The sequence below is a fragment of the Mchenga conophoros genome, linkage group LG4 (assembly GCF_057382185.1).
Source record: "Mchenga conophoros isolate Kocher_MC1m ecotype Shallow Benthic linkage group LG4, M_conophoros_male_GT1.1, whole genome shotgun sequence".
In the NCBI taxonomy this organism is placed as follows: domain Eukaryota; kingdom Metazoa; phylum Chordata; class Actinopteri; order Cichliformes; family Cichlidae; genus Mchenga; species Mchenga conophoros.
Window position 1 is genome coordinate 38,050,794 of NC_140529.1, and position 20,786 is coordinate 38,071,579.

Here is a 20,786-nt window from a genome sequence, read left to right on the forward strand (position 1 = left end):
CCTGGATTTATTTTATCGGTATGTGAGAGGCCAAATAGAATATGTTGAAACTTCAGTTTCAATTTTGGTGTTTATAAAATTATTTAGATCAATACAAAACATACGTGTATACGTGCATTCCCAAAGTACATGACATATTGTTTCCTCTGCACTGCTGCAAAAAGTACAAAGAGTATCAATATTTTTCTTAAATTTAACCAGATATGTCTTTACCGGATAACATCTATGGATCAACTTAAGAGTAACTTCTCTGACCTTATTAGTGATAATAAATTTCCTTGACAGAATCCAAGTGTTTTTCCAGTTTATATCATTGTAAATATCCAATAGAATAAAGCTGCAGGTTTGGAAACAATATCTCTTTGAATAATTTGTCTAATACATTGATTTGTGGCTTTATCACTCAATAAAGGACAGATGTTACCGATGTATATGTTAGTGGGATTTAGTTCTGGAATAACACAATTTCTACCTTTAGGAGCAGACACCAGTAACCTTCTCACCCCATCTGGAATTGCATCAAAAACTACAGCGTATTCTTTTGGAGTGACAGCAAAATCATAAACAGACAAAAATTCCTTATAAGAAAATAATTGACCATTATCATTCAGTAACTGACTCACAAGTAAATTTTTTCTATCAACCCATTTAAAGCTCAGACAGATCACAGACGCTTAAAGCGTGCAGTGACGTCACTTTTGCTTATTAGAAAGAGTTTGAAGGGAGACGGTCCACTAAAGCACTGCAAGTAAAATCTGTCTTTCCAAGTAATGATCATTTACATATTGTTTTTACTTTATAGGACACAAATGTAATATTCCACTGAACGAAAAAGAGTTGTAACAGGGGCAAAAATAATAATATTAACACGCTGTACCTCAGAAAAAAGAAAATATTCATTCATCCCATTATTTTTTAACAGCATGTTTTTCTTGTAAATATACAAAACATATAAATTCCTGATTACTGAGAGTTATAACCAAGCAGTAACGTGAAGCACCAAACCTGCAGTTTCTCTGACGTCCACTAGAGGCTCCAGCAATGAGTCAGTCCCCATAGACTCCAGTGTTAAAACTTTACAGCAGAACTACGTTTACAGTCTGATATACAAGCTGATTGCATTGTTAGGGGCGTGGCCGCTGCGACTGACAGGTGGATGGTGACACAGGCACTGAAATGTTCTGGGCGGTCCCGGAAACCAGGATGAATCTTTCTTGTCATTGCACTGAGGTACAGTTCATTTCTGTTCAGTGATAAATCAGATGACATGTAGAATGAGGCCTTAACGTGGCTTCCTTCGCAGATTCCTACGCAAACGTTCAGCCTCCTCTCGGGGTTTAGTAATCTTCTTCTTGCTTTATTGGGATTTTATTTTGAAGGTGCGGAGAGGAAGTGGTTCTTCCTCCCCGCAGCTTGACGGTGGGGACCGCGAGGAGCTCGATGGTGACTGTGCACATCGCTGTGTGAATGACAGAGGATGCATGGAGGTCTCCGGCAGCTGGCAGCCACAGATCCGTGTCCTCCTAGGTGCAGCAGCGGCGGCAGCGGGCATCCTCTCCGCGGTGAGTCTGCAGCTCTCCTCCGGGCTGCTCTTTGTTTTCATGCCTGCAGTCTCTCAGCCAGCCACCAGCTGTACTGCAGGTACACCAGGTTACCTAAAGTCTGCATGTGAACTTCAGGTATCAGCAGGGAAGCCTCTGCAGTGAGGGACAGAGGGAGGCACAGCAAACTGTCTCTGATCACTTCATTTAACAGCAGACATCTGCGGCTTTAACGCTCGGAGCGTATCTTTATCATTTAGTCATAAACACCAAGGAGGAGAGAGACAGTTTGAGAGCAAAGCTTTCTCTTCTGGGAATAAAATCGGAGGATTTTGGTAGAAGAGCGTGCAGCAGACTCTCAGTCAGCGTTCCGATCAGGAGCATCTGGATCTGGAGCTCCTGATCGTATCTGAAGTCCTTGTTCAAGGACACAACTGTGGAGCGAGCAGGAGCAGCTGGAGCCAGAGACACACTGATGAGTCTGATGAAGATGAAGCTGCTGATTAACATTTCATATAATCCTCCTCTGGTTTAAAACTGAAGTATGAGGATAAAAGTGATTTAGTTTAAAAATCTGTTAATAGTTAATAATAATCATAACATCACCCATTATTTAATTTTTCATGTATTACACATTTATCTTATCATAAATATCATACGTGGATATATAAGATCAGTGTACGTAACGTAGTCTTCAGACGGCTCCAAACAACCAGTTTCACAGAGTTTTTTGAACTTTTGGATCTGCATGATGTCAGAGAGCAGACAAAAGCTCCACCCACCACCTGTTTAAATGTTGCAGTTGCCCTAAAAGGGGTGGGGCTAAATCTTGTTTCAAACAGAAGAACTGTGAATCATGCAAAGGTACTTAAACTTTCCAGCACAAACTCAGCCTGACGTGCTTACTGAGGTCATAAATCAACAACTTTATTCAAACTCATCGTTACAACAAGAGGAGCTGCCACCTGCTGGCCGTTACAAATAATGCACGATTAGAAAGCTTCAGCACTTTTTCCATCTTTTATTTTCAGCGCGACCAAAACCTCACAGTAAAACAAAGAAACGGTAATTACTTCATCCCTCCTTTACATGCTCAGCCGGCGTCTGTCCACTTATGCTCAGTAAGTAAGGGAGGGAGGCTAATGACTCGTTGCTATTTGTGAATGAAGCTAAATGTGATTTTCTCTCCGGGATAATCTTTCTCTTAATGGTGGAAGTGGTGAATGATTAGGTTTATAAGGATGGATCTGCATCAATCAAACGTGGCTTTTAAGTCCGCTGCAGAGTCATTCAGACTTTGCAAATATAATTTCTTTCTGAAGTCACTCAGAAAAGAGTTTAGAACCAAAATGTATGCACAGGAACTCCAGCCTGCTCTGAACGCTCAGTTTATCGCAGCTTTCTCTACTCTTGGATCTGTATGATGTCATAGAGAGCACATATTCTGACCCACCTGCTGTTTAAACCTTTTTTTTTAATGATGAACAACCAATCAGAATAAAGATGTCTTAAAGGGGGAGGGGCTTAAGCGCCTCCTTTCAGACAGGATGAACCGAGGGCTGCGGTGCGAGATAAAGAAGGATTATTTTGCTCTGTGTTTCATGCAAAGCTGCTGTAAAACCCAACAATAAAAAGATGAATGAGCTGAATGGAGACACTTAAAGTTTTGTGACACTGGTCAGAAGTGACGCACAGAATCCCATCAGCAGTGTGTTCGGCCGGGTTAACGCTTCAGTCCCAGCAAACCAAAGGAAGGAGAAGCCTGAAGACGTGGAGGAGCTCGTGCACATTAGCAGAGACGAGACAGTCAGTGAACGCAGCAGCACTGTGTTTGTGTTACTGTCCTCTGTGCATGCTCATGCCCCCTCTGCCTCCCCCTCTCTTTCATCAGGGCACTTCCACCTGAGCCAGCGGCATCATGGGAAGCTCCTCCTCCTCCCTCACTGACGAGGCGGAGGACGATGCGGCGCCCCGGGGTGCAGCTCTGCCTCCCTCTCCCATCATGGGATGCCTGAGGAGCAGCCAAAGCACATTCCTCCCTCGGCAGCTTCCCAGACCGGGCCGGCACAGGGAGCGCAGGTGAGACACGAAGGAGGCGTGGCAAAGACGTAACGATGAGATGAGAACGAGACCGTGGCTCTTTTTCAGTTTGTAATATCTGCAGTGTAATATCCTCTGCAGCGGTCCCACTTCTGCTCTGATTTTTTTTATCAGCGAGCAGGTTTGTTTGTGCCTGCCGGTTTGCTGGGAATCAGAGCTGCAGATAATCAGCGCTGTGCAGCTCCACAGAGACCTGCAGAAACCAGAAGAGGCAGATTTAACCTCTCCTCATCCTCCAGGCTGTCGGCAAACACGCATCTTTGCTAGGCTGCATTTTAACCACATGCTAATGAGCAGAGCAGATTTAGTCTCTTACAAGCATTTAGTTCCTGCAGCTGGGGGTGCAGGGTTAGGGGGTTAAAGTGCAAAGCCGACATGAAGAGCCCTGAATATGAGCTGTAAGCCCAGAGTCTGAGTGCAGGTGCCGCCCTTTAAACTGGCCGATGGTGAGCTAAAGGTTATCAGACCTGCTAACAATGTCTGTAATCCTCCAGGTGTTCAGTAACCATCAGCTTTACTCGATGTCCAGACCCGAGGTTGGAAATAGGGCCAAATCTAAAGTTGTAGATTTGAGTTTTACAGACCGAAGAAGAATCATTTTATTGTTTCTGGGGAAAAATAAGATAAATCGATCTTGAGAAAAGTGAAAATTGTCCTTCTGAGGTAACCGTCAGTTCCCAGCACAGGGTTTAACATGCTGTGTTCAGATGCTCGCCAAAGAAACACGTTAAACAGAATTTAGGTTTAAGTGGTTTAAAAAGGAAACGGGCCACAGAGTTGACGCTGTGTGGCCGTCTGATCACAATCATTACTAACCAGCTGGAACTATACGATGTATATTTCTGATCTCGACCTCAAAGTCACCAAACCTTTCAACAATGTTGAAATGTCTGGGATGCAATCTGGAAGTTTGAATCCAAAGAAGCAAAAACAAGGGAGGAAAACCACAGGAAGCAAAGCGGAGACGCGAGGCGGCGCGAGGGGAATAGGACAGATGGGCAAAGCATCGTCTGTGTTGGGAGTCAAACCCATAAAACGCTCAGCTCAAGGCTTCGATGTCACAGAGATGGACTCTGGAAGATGAACATTAAGATCAAAGGCGTGCAGCAGTCCAGACTGAAGAACTTCCTGTTGCACAGGGGGCGCTCTTACGCTCCTCCAGAATAAACCAATCTCTGTCCTAGCAAATTTTCATCATGCTGTTGATAGAAGAGTTCAAGAAGTTCGAAATAGTTGAGTTTTTAGATTTCTCAGAAGTTTCTGCTGTAGTAAGATGCCACACGCTGCTTTACGGCATCTTCCACTTTGATTTGGGGCATGAAGCGAAGAGGCTGCAGAGAGTTCGTAGCGTCACCTCCAACCACCTCAGTCAGCTGCTTCTGCTGGGCTTTAGCTGCAGCGGGCACCATCCTGAATCGTTAACCGACCAATCAGCACAGATTAGCAGAACGCTAAAAGCTGATTACTGTTTAATTAGGAACCGAGAAAAAATGAAGTCATGTTATTTGAGTTCAGCTGGATCATTGCTGCATGTGTGGGGGCTAAAACGTGAATCCTAAATTGTTTTATCCTCTGAGATTGATTGATTCCTGCTCACTGAGGTCTATTTTCTCCCCGCTAAATTATCCAGCTTCTCCTGCAGCACATGCAATAAACACACTCATACCATCCAGACACTGAGAGTATGTACACAAGCACCGACACACAGCTTCAGGAAACACACAACAAACAGAGAAGCACAGGAGACGAGAACAAAGGAGAAAAACATCTTCAAACCCGCCGTGACCAGAACAGCTGGATCCAGCACCACCACAGCTCTCCCAGCTGCTTTTGTTAATGAGCGACTATAGTAAGGCTGAATCTATGTCCGTCGTTTAGACGTCACCGTGAATATTTCATGAATCGTTCGATATGAATCAAACCGCAGCCTTCCTTATTAATTATTACTGCATTTATGTCAAATAAACCACCGGCGCTCGGCTCACTGTGAGTCATCTTAGCCTTCGGGAGCCTCGGCCGGGAGTCGAGTTACTCGCTGACAGGAAACGGAGCGCTGATGGGGAAATCCCCGGTGGAAGAGCTGGTCTGAAGAAGCCCACTCAAGCTTTCCGCTGGGAATTCAGCTCAGCAGGCCACTGCACTCCCCGTCTGATGCACAGAGATCAAAATACCTTTCATAGATGTGGAGGAGAAGGAAAAGAGGCCGGCCGTGGCATCTGGAAACACACACAGCAGAACAGAAGAAGTTCCAGGGTTCTCCGAGGAATCGCCTCCTTAGAGCTGCAGGAAGTCCAGATCTCAGCAGGTTGTTCCATGATCCACAAAACAATCTGATTCAGGTTTAGAGCTGCCTGCACCTTCAGTGTTTCTCCTCCTTATTGAATGAAATGAAATCAGTTTTCTTAAATCATTTAAGAAAAATGAAATGAAATTATTTAAGATCAATAGCAGAGTACAGGAGTTGATAAGGCGCCAAAATAAAGTCAATAAGAGAAGTAAAAATTAAATTAAATAGAAGTGAAGAGCAGAAGTTAGACTGCTGCAGAATTTCATCATATCTGCAGCTCCGCCTTCTGTTACTACAGTAACCCCACAGCAGACATACGATGTCATTAAAAAGGCTCCAACAGCACAAACACGTCCAGTTCAGGTGAAGCTAGCAGACAGCTAGCAGCTACAGCCGCCTGTGTCACCATCAGTGTCGGGGAGTAACGGAGTACATGTACCAGCGTTACGTATTTAAAATATGAGTAACTGTATTCTGTTACAGTTGAAAAAGGTGGTATTCAGAATACAGTTACTTTGTTTAAATAAATGGATTACATGGCGGTCTTTTCCTGTTTCATATGTTCGGCTGTGTCCTCTCTATTTTGGTGATTCCACGCCGGTGGAAACCCAAACAAACACGCATTAAGAGGCTCTAATGTCTCAGTCTCACGGCCCACGTCACCTCTACTTGCAGCCGCATAATGATGTGAAAAAATATTTATTCTGACAAGCCCAGAAAAAATATTTATTTAAATATTTTTTTAATTATTATTCAAAAAATGATTTAATATGAAGGCAACAGGCAGAGTGTTACAGGCATCGCCCTAAAGCACGCAGCCTGATGGGCAGTGTAGTCCGTGCTGCAGGGAGAATGGACTGCCATACCCGTGATGTGTCTGTGAGCGCGAGGAGGGAGAAAAAGGAAAAGTACGAGCTGTCACCGAGCAGAAACGGGAGCTGGAAGCATGTAAATATAATAATAACCACTGCAGCCAAACAGAGAGCCTGACAAGCCCAGTTGTAAGTAAGCTGTTAAGACTCGACTGTACGCCGTGTTCCTGTTTTCCTCTGAAACAATGAGCTCCGTTGCAGCAGCCTTTCAACGCCTCTCTCTGTCTCTGCTAGCAAAGTCGACCCAGACAACCAAGTAAAACTAGTTTTCAGCTACGAGCCGACACGAGCCCGACGTATCAGCCAGAGGTCCTTTACTACGGTTCGGAGCCGCGGACCTGTTTTATATACGCGAGGAATAGTTTTCTACACGAGATCGCTGCAAAAAGTGCAGCCTTACCTAATGTCCACCTACTGTTACTCATTTATATTAAGATTTAAACCTTAACCGTCAGTAATAGTAATAAATCACAGCAATAGCTCATTCATGTAGTTGTAAACAGCATGATAATATATTAAGTAATCCAAAGTATTCAGAATACGTTACTCTCATTGAGTAACGTATTCTGAATACGTTACAAACTACATTTTGGGGCATGTAATCTGTAATCTGTAGTGGGATACATTTGAAAAGTAACCTTCCTAACACTGGTCACCATCCACCTGTCAGTCACAGAGGCCACGCCCCTAACAGTATAAACTTTAAGCCTTAATACAGTTGAAACAGGTGAGTTATAAAATCAGGTGTTATGAAGGAGGAAATGATGGACAGAGACCAATCAGTTTGTGTTTCTGGCTGTAAACATTTTTATTCCTGATGCAAAGTTTTAGCGTTTCTCAAACAATGTCATGAGAAGATGCTGCACCAAAAGCTTTGTGTTGATTGCTTTGGTTGTCATGGTTACGGTAGTTTTTCGCATTTGTCTGCAAATATTTGCTAACTGCTAGCCAAGTGACTCGCAGTTAGCTGTTCAGTGCAGCTCAAAGAGCAGCAGGAGGCTGTTTGCAGACGAGTTCCAACTACAGCCGCAGCAGTGTGCTGGCATCGAGGGTGGTTGCTGACAGCTCTCCGGGCCGTTCATTTGATTACATCCAACAAAACTTCTCAAAACCTGAGTGGGTGACTCACTTCTGGAGTCCCCAGTGGACGTCAGTGGAACTGCAGCCTTCACAGGTTGCAGGCCGTTTCCCTGCATCGGTTCCTTTTTCAGCCGCTGTAATTTGCAGCTAAAAGGCTCTCATTGTGTCCGGATTATGAGAAACATTTCCAGGAAATTGGATCCATCCGTCACTTTGTGCAGCAGCTGTTTTGGGACTACTTCCATCTGATTTGGTTTAAATTGAGTTGAATGAATGAGCATACAGCATTTATCTGCATGGAAATATGGGCCGATGAACGCACAGGGGATCTGCAGAAAATGAGCACCTCCAACTTTTATGACCTTAGAAAGTTCTCATGTTTATATCTTGTCAGTAAAAATAACTCGGGGTTTTCTGTATTGCACAGCCTTCTGCGTGGGTAACGAGCAGCTTGTATCTCAAGCACACAAACAGCAGAGGTTCTCACGAAGGCCGGTTGTTGATTAAAAGTGTGTTTTGTCCCGAGCGCGGCGTGCAGCAGCCGTCACCTGCCTCTCACAGACAGCTTGTTCTGCAGTAAATCCTTCAGGTCAGCTGTGCTGGAAGTTTCAGGCTTCATGCCAAACTACTTAGAAAAGTGCAGCCAGAAAATGTGGGCCAGCCTGAACACGGCTGTGACGCTGGCTCCCGAGGTCTCGTTCCTCCCTGGACACCAGGGTGCAGATTATCTGGGTCTGCTTTACAGCCGAGCATGAATCTGAGATTAGAACCGTGTTTTTATTCTATATTCACAAAGACGCTGAGCAGCCTGCTCGCGATGAAGCCGGCGTCAGGGAGGCAAAAGTGGAAGAGCAGATTTTGTTGTTTCATTTGCATATTCGTGCATTTTAATATTTTCCCTCCAGCACAGCAAAGGAAACTGTTATTCACTCACTCGTTTATATTTGGATTTCTTCTCATATTTTCAGGATTTTTCTTCCATTTTCGTCTCTCGGGCTTTCACAGATAAACACACTGAAGCTCGATGTGGCTGTGGTTTGCTTTTAGCAGATACTCACGGTGGAAATTTTCACCAGTGTCATGAAAAACACGGCAAAGTTTATCTAACATTTCCAGACATCATTCTTATCTCAATGAAGAAAATGTCTGAGACTGATCAGCTACTCTGCTTATTTCAAGCTGTTCATTTAATTCTTGATCTCTAGATTCAAAATAATCCAATATGGAGGGCAGGGAGTGCAAAGATTAATATTTAAAATTAAACTAAACTTAACTAAATATAAGGAAATAAATAAGTAAATTGTTATACAGTGTTCCCTCGATATAATGCGGTTCACCTTTCGCGGCCTCGCTGTTTCGCGGATTTTTTTGGGTGCAATTATACTTTTTTTTTTTCTTACAACACATTGTATTGTCAGTTAAAGACACGCTGCATATGAATACTGCTGAAAAAAGCCGGAGAGGATGAGGACCCAAAGATGACGAAACATCATCCACCCAGGAGACGCTTTGACCAATATCTATTTTTAACAACTGGTGTTTGCTGATGGATTTTATTTGTAGGAATAATATATATTAATATATATTAGTCCGACTCATATGTTGATCGATATTAGCTTTTTGCCGATATAATAAATCTGCATTTGTAACGGCTGATAAATAAGAGTAAAGAAGAGACAATAGAAACACTCTTCAAACGTCTTATTAGTGTTGATGTTGCATAGTTTGTCCACCAGAGGGCGCTCTGCAACTTTTTTGTTTAGAATGCCTCAAAAAAGGAGTCAACAAGTAATTCATGACTTGTTGTAGCAATGAAACACGATTATTTTTTAGCTAAATTTTTATACTATATTGGTAAATCATCATAAATGGATTTTGATATCGATATCGGTCTCAATAATCTTACATCGGTCAGGTTCTGATGTTAATGTCCTCCCGTTTGATCACATGACTCTGTTTCTCTCTGTAGTTTCTCCTCTGGATCGATGCCCATCCAGAGGAGTCAGTGGGCGTGCGGCTGCTGCACTTTCCTCAACGCCGCCGGCGCCCCCCGCTGCTCCATCTGTGAAGCTCCTCGGCAGGGACCCGATGCCCGGTGGATGTGGCCCGGAGCAAGCAGAGAGGACGACGGTTGGGCGTGCCCACGCTGCACACTGGCGAACTCCCCTGACAGCCTGGCCTGCAACCTCTGCGGCTATGCCAGGGCGTCCGCGGAAGCCCAGCCCCGGCCTCAGCGCTCCAGCAGCTGCTCCGGCCCCCTCAGGATGTCCTGGACGGAGACGTGCCGACCCCAGAGCAGGAAGCAGCCCGGAGACGCCGACAAAAGCAGCCTGGCATGGGAGTGCTCGAGGTGCACGCTGCAGAACACGCCCACCTCTATGTCCTGTTCGGCCTGCGGTGGACCCCGCAAACTGTCCCTCCCTCAGATCCCGGCCGAGGCGCTCCTCGTGCCCGACGTCTGCGAGGATCACGGAGCACGGCGGGCCGAACCTGCAGCGGCGGCGCTCTCGCTATCGATTTCCACCCGAGGGGAGAGTTTACATGCAGAAGCTTTGCATCCGAACACCTCCTCCGTGCTGACTGCGCCCCCTGCTGGCCACAACAATCCAGTGCCCTGCAGCCGCAGAGAGGTGCCCCCTCCAGATGTTGGCCTCAGCCAGGCTCAGAGCACGTCTTCTCCCTCCATCCTCGCTGTGTCCCATCCCTCCACCCAGCCGGAGCTGCTGGCCGGCAGGAGACTCAGCATCCTTAAAGAAGAGATGTCCCCGTTGTCACCTGCATCAGACGCCTCCATGTCATTCTCGCTCGCTGTGAACAGGATGGAGGAGTGGGCGTGTCCGGCGTGCACACTCATAAACCGGCTGGAGTCCAAACACTGCCAGGCCTGCCACACCCCTCAGCAGCTAAAAGCAGAATTGTTCCCAAGGAGGAAGGAGAGCCGGCTGGTGGAGGCGCTGCGGCAGAGTGACGAGGGCACGGCCAAAGAGCTGTGGGAGAACATCGTCAGCTTCTGCAGAGAGGTGCGTTTAAAGCACACACCCACCTTTAAATTTAAGGTAGAAACAAGAGTTTATGCTGATGTTACTTCACTATCATGGAGGTGGACTGACAGTCTTCCTCAGAGCCAAAACGACCTCCACCCAGAGTGCAGAGCAGCCTGAATTTCGCTGTGTTCAGCTCTGGATCTGCATCAGAACCTCCGACATTAACGAGAAAAATTAAACAGGTTAAACAGCAGATGGAGGAGTGGGCGTGTCAGGCGTGCACATCTCATTGCATCATCGTCTTCTTCTTCTCCCAGAACGCGGTGACGTTTGTGGACGACAGTTTCCCTCCTGGTCCAAAGTCCGTCGGCTTCCCGTTGGACGACAGCGTCCAGCATCGGGTCAAGAAGTGGCTTCGTCCACAGGAAATCAGCTGCGCCGCCTTCAGAGACCGCGGCGTGAAGTGGACCGTTTTCCGCACGCTGCGTCCGTCCGACATCCTGCAGGGGCTTCTGGGTAACTGCTGGTGAGCTGATTATGCTGTCACAGAGTTTATTATTGCTTATTATTCCCAGGATTTATTTCTGGATGATTGTTTAAGCACATTAAAGGAAGGCTGTGTTCGGGGAGCAGGTTCCTGAGCGCCTTGGCTGTTCTGGCGGAGCGGCCGGAGCTGGTGGAGAAGGTGATGGTGACCCGCTCGCTGTGCGCAGAGGGAGCCTATCAGGTGCGTCTGTGCAAAGACGGCTCGTGGACGACAGTGCTGGTGGACGACATGCTGCCGTGCGACGAGAGCGGCCACCTCCTCTTCTCTCAGGTGAAATTGTTCACGTGATGTGTGGTTGGTGTTGGAAAAAGGTCTCAGCTCAAAACACGGGGAAAAGTCCAGAGTTTTCAAGGTAACTTTATTTATACCCAAAAGCAAGGTAAATTTGCTCTACAGAAAAATGACAGCATTTGGCATCCCTTCAAAAAAAACACACATACCTAATAAAGATATAAACCTCACTGTAGCACATATATAGTAATTTAATATCTCGAATCAAAAACAAAAACAGTTCTTATTTAATTCAGTGACAGCAACGGGGACAAAGCTATTTTTCTAACGCTTTGTCCTGCATCTCGGAAATAGAAGCCTCCGTCCTGAGGAAAGAAGCTGAAATTCACCTCTTAGAGGATGGGAACCATTTTTAAAGATTGGTAGAGCCATCCTCTGTACCTGCTTGGAGCACAGGGAGGCTAAACAAGACTCCCATCTTTAAGTTATCCTCTTCTTCCTTTGTACTCTGCGGCGCCACCCAGTGGCCTGAATTACACCTTACACAGTGAATTACACATTAAAAGAAGAGGCGATTCCTGTAGCATCATGGGTATTCCTCCATATCTGAGGCATTTCTGTTTAAAGGCACTTTGTGTGATTGCCCGCTGCAGAATTCTGCTTCACCACCAGAGGGCAGCGTTTTATTACTGCCTGAGTTCGGATGTTTTATCTGTGGAAGAATATCCTTTAGATTTTTTACAGGTTTCGACTGCAGTAAAATAATTTCTGTCCACCACACCGTACTTCACGGCATTTTGAGTTCAGGCATCAAATGAGCAGCAGTTAGCTAACAGATGTTTTATCTCTTGGAGTAGGTGAAGAAAACTATCCCTGGATTACTTTAATACTTTAATGCATCTTAGAATTTGGAGGTTTCTAATGGAAGTCCTGACGTGTCCACTCTCAGGTCCTGTTAGCCTGCTTTTGTCAGTAATGATGAGATCAGGATCAGGAACAGGCTTCGGGTTCTCTGATTAGCTGTGAGCACATATGTGCACTTCCTCTTCTCGTCATCATGTTCAAGCTTTGATCCTCTCCATCCTCCCCAGGCCCAGAGGAAGCAGCTGTGGGTGGCTCTGATTGAAAAGGCTCTGGCCAAGCTCCACGGTTCCTACTTTGCTTTGCAAGCCGGCCGCGCCATCGAGGGCCTCTCCACCCTGACCGGGGCCCCCTGCGAGTCGCTGGCCCTTCAGGTCAGTGCCACCAACCCCAAAGAGGAGCCCATCGACACGGACCTGATCTGGGCCAAGATGCTGAGCTCCAAAGAGGCCGGGTGAGACGTTTGTGGGAAGGTTGAAGCGCTCTGAGAGGACGGAGCTGTTTCTTTAAGCTCGGTTAACCCCGCCTCTGTTCGTGCTGCTGTTAGGTTCCTGATGGGGGCGTCCTGCGGTGGAGGTAACATGAAGGTGGACGACGCGGAGTACGAGTCTCTAGGTTTACGTCCGCGACACGCGTACTCTGTGCTCGATGTGCGGGACGTTGACGGCCACAGGTGAGGCTTCGAGGTCGCTCCGTTGGTTACCGTTCTCGTTATCTCATTATAGTTTAGTAAAAATAATAATAATACATTTTATTTAAAAATAGCGCTTTTCAGAGCACCCAAGGACACTGTACAACAAATAAGAGATATATTTTTAAAAAATCAAAAAAAAAAAAAAAACCCAGAGAAACTGGAAATATGCACAATAATAAGAGTAACAGGTAAAAGTTAAGAGCAGGTTTAAAAAACATGAACACAGAAGCTGAGAAACCTGCAGATCCTCCAGCAGAGAGCCATAGTTTACAGCCTGATGCTCAAACTGATTGAATGATAAAATATCTATAACTCACCTGTTTGAATTGGATTAAAGCTGAGTTTAGCGTTAATAGGGGTGTGGCTTCTTTGACGGACAGGTGGATGGGCGTTTGTCCCCCTCAGTAAAAACTGGAAAGACTTCCTTCCATATATGGTGTTGGAAACCTGGTGCCTGGTTTTGGAGTTTTTCCATAAACAACGTTTCAAACATAAATTAATGCAGAAAAATTCACCACAAATCAAAGAAGCCCCGCCTACTCAGCTCCACCCTCTCGTCCACATACAGTCATTCTGTGTCCAAAACACTGACGGTCACACAGACCCGCTGATGACATCACTCTCTGAGTCTCTGCTTGAAGTTAACAGTTACAAAGTCGACCAAAGAGACGCCACAAGACCGAAAAGGAGACGCAAAGCAAACTGAGCGCAGAACAAAGTGCAGCAGGGAGTCGAACACCCGGCCACACGACGTGAAACCTGACCACACACACGAGCGCACATCCATCCTGAACAGACACAAATAAGAGCAGCAGAGACGAACTGCACAAACAGCAGAGACTCGATGTCTGCAGTCGTGTGCCTGCATCAGTCAGAGTGACTTGCTCCTGCGTGGGACAGGCGGGGGTGTTTTCTCCAAGCCTGAGCCCGGAGGCTCTGCTCTTATCATCCATCAAAACTCCCACAGTATAAATGCAGCAGGTCTGCAGACGAGCGCTGCCTTAAGGACACATTCAGAGAACAAATGTTCCTCTCAGCGTCACTCCATTAACCGCTTCATCATTCACACGCATACGGGATGTTTCCTCAAACCTACAGCGGCGACTGCTGCGAGCTACAGGGAGGAGGATCCGCAGGAGGAGGTGGCAGGAGTCGAACTGCAAGAGAAACCCTGGAGGGAACGGGAGGCTGATTACTCACAAACGGATGTTTTTCTGTCAGTGGGGTTGGAGGTGGAGTCTGCAGACGCTTGAAAAAGTTTGAAAGAACAGCTCTGCGATGTCTCCGTGGGCGTCAGACCCATCTCATTAACCCAGCAGCGTGAACATTTAGAAGACGTGAAACACATACCGCACATCACTGTGAGTCATCAGCATCTTCTTCATCGTACTCCTCGAAAAATTTAGAACCGCCTCTGACCGTGTGCACGAAGCAGTGATGAAGAGCAGGCTGTTCCTAAATGTTCACGCATCTTTAAGCTTTTATTAAGCGAGGAGCTGCATACACACTAAATCTGTTCAATTCAATTTTATTCATACGGCGCCAAATTACAACAACAGTCCTCTTCAAAGCGCTTTATATTGTAAGGTAGACCCAACAATCCTATGACCCCCTGTGAGCCAGCACTCGGTGACAGTGGGAAGGAAAAACTCCCTTTTAACAGGAAGAAACCAGGTGGAGGAATCAGTGCAATCTGGCACTTCCAGCTGGTTTTAAACCGCATAACCTGCTCCAGACCAGGTCACATGTTCAGCACCAGTTACCATGGTGATATAGCCAGGTTATAAAGGCTCGCCAAATCTGACTTTAAGCTAGCGAGCCTGTTAATCCCATTGTGTGTGTCAGGTTACTGCAGCTGAGGAACCCGTGGGGTCGCTTCTCCTGGACCGGAGCCTGGGCGGACGACTGGTCAGACTGGCCTCCGCAGCTGAAGAGGGAGCTGTGCGCCCAGCGAGCCGAGGACGGCCTGTTCTGGATGGACTTCTGGGATTTCACCAGGTGACGGCAGCAGCGTGTTTTTGATGTCTGCGTTAGTTTTATTCCCGGTCTGAGCAGGAAGACCTAAAAACAGAAGAAAACTTTACTCAGATGTAAAGTGGGAAAAACAAAGAGTTCATTTATGACAAATGACAGAATATAAAGTGTTCATTAACATCCACCCCGCCTGCTCTCTCTGCCCTCTTGTGCGTTGCTTTGTGTAATCTGTGACTGTAAAGTCGTCCTAACTCTCTTGCTAAAGGCTCTCTGGTGACCTGCAGAGTAAAGAAAAGCATCAAAACGCTGAACAAAAACAGACTCGCTGTTCTCTCCTGTCAGGTACTTTGACTCCGTGGACATCTGTAAGATCCACTCAGACTGGCAGGAGGTTCGAGTCCCCGGCGTTTTCCCCCGAGCCGCCGACGTCCCCGTGTCGGTGGTGTCGATCACGGTGCTGGAGAGGACGGCCATGGAGCTGGCTTTATTCCAGCAGGGCAGCAGGTAGGACGCGCACCTGTGCGGCTTTTTGTAACGTCACCGCTGTCACCTGAGCACCACAGAGGTGATAGTAAAGATAAATAAACGTCAGCGATGAAGTAAACATGGTGAAATAAAAGAGCCGTGTTTCAGGCGCTGGGACACGGCAGAGAGCCACCTGCTGGATCTGTGCGTGCTGGTGTTTCGGGTCGCCTACGACAGCGCCGGCACGCTGACGCTGGGCCGCCTGCTGGCTCACAGCCGCCGCTCGGTGAGGAGGTTCGTGGGCTGCGATGTCATGCTGGAGCCGGGCGAGTATGCCGTCCTCTGCTGCGCCTTTAACCACTGGCACAGCTGCATCACCGAGGGCGGAGGTAAGAACACGAGCACTCAATCTCCATGATGATTCTATATTTTGCAGCCAAAATGTGTCTTCTTTAAAAAGTGTTTTTACTCCAAAGGAGTCGGAGCTGGAAGATGATCCTGGTAGAAAATGTAGTTTAAATGGAGCTTCAACTGGTTCTGAGCAGACACATATCCCCCACATGCTGGTTAAAGCCCTGAAAGTTTACCCAGAATGCACTTTTTAAAGTTCTGGGGTTCGGCTGCTGAACAAAAAGCAGACTGCACCGTGGAGTGGACGTGAAGTTGGTTTCGTTGCAGAGCTTAAATCTGTTTTCCAGCCCTGAAAGTTTTGTGGCGATGGCTCCTGCACTCATCAGGTCATTAAGACTCAAAATGCAAGAAAAGGCTGAATTTTAGCCCCTCAGTGCAGAGCATCCAGCTCCATGTAAATGCTGCATGAACTCATTAAAGAGTTCAAAAGAGGTCAGGGGGAAACTGACTCAGGGGGAAACCGACTCAGAGGGAAACCGACTCAGGGGGAAACTGACTCAAGGGGAAACTGACTCAGGGGGAAACCGACTCAGAGGGAAACTGACTCAGGGGGAAACTGACTCAAGGGGAAACTGACTCAAGGGGAAACTGACTCAGGGGGAAACCGACTCAGAGGGAAACTGACTCAGGGGGAAACTGACTCAAGGGGAAACTGACTCAAGGGGAAACTGACTCAGGGGGAAACCGACTCAGAGGGAAACTGACTCAGGGGGAAACTGACTCAAGGGGAAACTGACTCAGGGGGAAACCGACTCAGAGGGAAACTGACTCAGGGGGAAACTGACTCAAGGGGAAACTGACTCAGGGGGAAACCGACTCAGAGGGAAACTGACTCAGGGGGAAACCGACTCAGAGGGAAACTGACTCAGGTGTACCTGAAGCGTCGCAGCAGGCGTTACACCGTCATCAGTGAGCCGCTGTTGTGCTGTTTCAGTGAGCTGCGGCAGGTCGGAGGCGCCTGGCTACGTGCTGGCGGTCTACAGCTCCAGACTGGTGATGGTGGAGCAAGTGACGGCCTCCAGCACCACCATCGCCGACGCCATCATCCAGCTGGCAGAAACCAAAGGCGAGCGGCACGAGGTGAGAGAATCTGAGAGCTTTGAAACATGTTTGTCACCTCTGACGTCCTCAAAGACTGAAACTCATTCAGATGTGTGTAGTTCATTCAGTATTTATGAGCTCTTAAATCTCTCGTCTTCATTTCATCGCTAACGATTTCAAATCGACTTCATTCATCATTAAACAACATCCACCCTGACATTAACAGGAAGTCTCTTTCATTGCTTCAAACTTTGACCTGTAATGGAGAATCACTGTTGTGTGTCAGGGTCGGGAGGGGATGACCTGTTACTACCTGACCCACGGCTGGGCGGGGCTTATCGTCATGGTGGAGAACAGGCACCCGAGGCATCACCTGCACGTGTCCTGCGACTGCAGCGACAGCTTCAACGTGGTGTCGACGCGCAGCAGCCTGAAGACCATCGACAGCATCCCTCCTCTGCACAGGTGCGCCGCACGCCGAGCCTCACGCTCCCACCCGGGAACGCCGCGACATTTCAGCGCAACTTTCAAAACGCCGCTGTACTTCATACACACTTAAATCCCAGCTGAGACCTGTTTGTAGTGGGACGCACCGAGACACGTGCCACCGTCCACAAACCTGTGGATCTGACTCTATCGGGAAATAGTCACAACTCAATTATGTGTTAATATTTAATTTCCTCGCTCTGAGAAATTAAAGGGGCGGAGCATGTTTGTACACCTGTGACTTGGCCTGTGTTTGTCTCTCAGACAGGTGCTTGTGGTTTTGTCTCAGCTGGAGGGGAACGCTGGGTTCTCCATCACGCACAGACTGGCTCACCGGAAGGCCGTCCAGGCCTCTCTGGGGAACTGGAGCCCCTCGAAGGCGACGCACAGTCCGGCTCTGAGCCCCGAGACCGCAGGTCTGCACCGGCCTCGGCCGCTATGACGAGCCGGGAGGAAGCATCTCGATGGACACAGGAACTCATCGGACCGCTGCCTTGATAGAGAACAGGGTTATTTCCCACGGACACCGAGTCTGTTAGAGTCAGAGCTCCTCATCGGCAGAAGTTATCAAAGTGAGGCTGAAAGAAAACAGGGTTAACATCAGAAAACACTTTAATTCTCCTTAAATCTAAGTTTAAACCAGTCTGAGATTACTTTAAACTGAATTTAATTAAGATGAAATTCATTTTCTACGAACTGTTTAAGGACCAGAGTTCACACATCATCTGTCATCACCAGAATAACACGCCACGTCTGATTGGATGACACGAACAGAGATGGCGACGCGTCACACAGCGACGTGACGGCTCGTCAGAGCGCGGACGAGCTCAATAATTCGGTTTCTCTTTCTTACAGATGTGGAACAGATGTTCCAAAGGTTCAGACATCATGTTGCTGTTAATCCCATCTGTTGGTTTGAAATGGAAGCAGCCCTCCCATTGGCTGGTTCACATTTGGTAAAAGGATCAGTATTTACTCTTTACTCTACAGACTAATTGCAATCATTCATCCACACACTTGTTTTTTTATTCTTTAGTTTTAAATATTTACGTAACTTCACATCTGGAGCAGCCAGGGATGAACCACAGGCCTGAGGAGCAGGTGTACCTCCTGACTTCAGTGGGAGTTTCTGTAGCCTGTCCGATCGATCTGTGTTATTATTTCAGAGGTTGAAGCATTTGTCTCTTCACAGATCTTTAAATGTCTCCTGCTCATTTCTGCCTCCATAGTTTTAATCTCGGACCTTCTTTATCTGCTGCTGACTCTTCGTGCAGCCGTTTGAGTTTCTGTCCCTTCAAGGCCCTACTGCCTTTACAGCCGTTTTGTTTCTCATTGGCCAGCTTCTGTAAGCCTGCAGAGGGGCAGCACTTAGTGTCTGTGAGCTGTGCTGTTCCTGTAGCAAAGGGAGAAGCTGCATGAGAGCCAGTTTCCCGTCTGCAGGGATGAAGCTTCTTCTTTTAAGCCAGTCTGGAAGTTAGTGCCGTCTCAGCTCCTTCAACATAAAAGCACGCTGTAACCTTTTCTTCTTCTTCTTCTGGATTATTGCAGGAAATCGTCTCAGTGTGAAATGCTATTTAATACTTTCCCTTTTTATCACTACAAACTGACACTACGTTTGTGAGCAAGCGGTCATGATCAACCTGTGAATGTTCACCTGTAAGGCGGGATTCACACCTGCACGCTGCTCCAACACTTGAAGGTGGAGCTCCTGATTGCTCTCTGCTTTGACTCCAACATTTTGATGCTACTCCCTCAGGATTTCCATATTGTGATTTCATTGGCTAGTGGCAGCACTGGAGTATTTGTATAAGCATGACTTGATTGGCTGACACCAGGTGAAGCTCGAAACACCTCCGTGTGAATCCTGCCTAACATCTGAAAGTGAAGGTCAGAAATTTGGTTTCAATTTTATCTACATAACACCAAACAACAACAGCCACCCCAGGTATTTGTATTGTAAGGTAGAGACTCTACAATAATACAGAGAAAACCCCAACAATCAGATGAGCAAGGACTTTGGCGACAGTGGGAAGGAAAAACTCCCTTTTAGCAGGAAGAAACGTCCAGCAGAACCAGTTTCATCTGCTCTGACCTCATAGTTGCACAGAGTTTAAATTAAATTTTGAATTTAGTCTAAAGTAACACGTTTTTTGGGGTTTTTTTGGGTTTTTTTTGCCCAACTCTGATTGGATGAGCTGGACCTGCAGGTGTCTTCCAGCCCAGGTGTCTGTTAACACTTTGACTTCTGCCTTGGGAGCCGCAGAGAAGTGAACCCGGAGCCGCACCCCCCCCAGAAACACCACATTTAGAGCAGAAATCACACGATGCACTTTATCCGTCACATCAGAGCATGTTCAGGTCCACGCTGTCTTTGCTGCAACCACTGACACGTGATTGGAGGGCAGCCGTGGAGATGACGTGGTGTCCGCGTGATGTTTGAATGTTGTGTTTTAGAGTCACAGCGCAGAGCTGCTGTGTGAAGCATTAGCACTTTATCAACTGTATGCTGGAGTCTCTTTTATTTTGAAGGACGTGTAGGAAACAGTTTTATTCTCGTGGATTTAAAACTACCATCGTGTTGACAGAATAAAAACTATGCAAATGTTTGAAAGCTGTCTTTATGCTTCAGAAAAACAAGTCGAGCTCTTTATCTGCAGCTTCTCTTCTCTGATAGCAGGGTGAAAATAGACGTGTATGCATTCTGATGTGGTTAGTGTTACACTGAAGCTTTTTAAACGTTCAGGTTGACTTTTACTCCGTATTCTGTTCGCTCAGTAGCTACTTTAATATAAAGTTTATATACTGTATGCATAGCAGTATGAATGTAAATAACAATAGAAAAAATATGCGGGTGAACTGAAGGAAATAAACATTTGAAAGTTTTCACATCTTCGTTTTTTCATTTTTTGAGACGCAATCAGCAGAAAAGTCTTTTAATGCAGTATTTCACAATAAACAGTTGCATGGCCCTTTACAGTGTGGAGAATTAAATACACAGAATTATCTAGAGTTCTTTTTATAATTCGTGAGTGCACTAACACCCATCACTGTGTCACTTTTGACACCACAATATTTTAAAATCCACTGATTCCCAGGAAAGCTCTGGATCAACTCTTCCTAGTACATCTTTGCTGTACAATCACTTTGATTTTATTTTTTAACCCTTATTTATCAATATATATTTAAAACTAAATATGCCGAATACGTTATGA

At 46.6% G+C, this 20,786-nt stretch overlaps 1 protein-coding gene across 3 annotated transcripts; it reads left to right on the plus strand.

Annotated features, from left to right (window-relative positions):
- Positions 1–1,418: 1,418 nt before the first annotated feature.
- Positions 1,419–20,456, plus strand: LOC146576769 (calpain-15-like). 3 transcript variants are annotated; one of them, XM_085272269.1, is made up of 13 exons: positions 1,419–1,562; positions 3,433–3,620; positions 9,850–10,900; positions 11,182–11,390; positions 11,498–11,681; positions 12,734–12,957; positions 13,051–13,176; positions 15,043–15,195; positions 15,514–15,675; positions 15,805–16,025; positions 16,982–17,127; positions 17,375–17,553; positions 17,839–20,456. In XM_085272269.1, the coding sequence occupies exons 2-13, from the start codon at positions 3,460–3,462 to the stop codon at positions 18,014–18,016; spliced, it is 2,994 nt and encodes a 997-aa protein (XP_085128395.1). In that variant the 5' UTR covers positions 1,419–1,562; positions 3,433–3,459; the 3' UTR covers positions 18,017–20,456. The 3 variants fall into 3 exon arrangements, with proteins under 3 accessions (XP_085128395.1, XP_085128396.1, XP_085128397.1); XM_085272270.1 differs by having other exon boundaries at positions 17,843–20,456; XM_085272271.1 differs by lacking the exons at positions 1,419–1,562; positions 3,433–3,620 and adding an exon at positions 7,501–7,527.
- Positions 20,457–20,786: the final 330 nt, after the last annotated feature.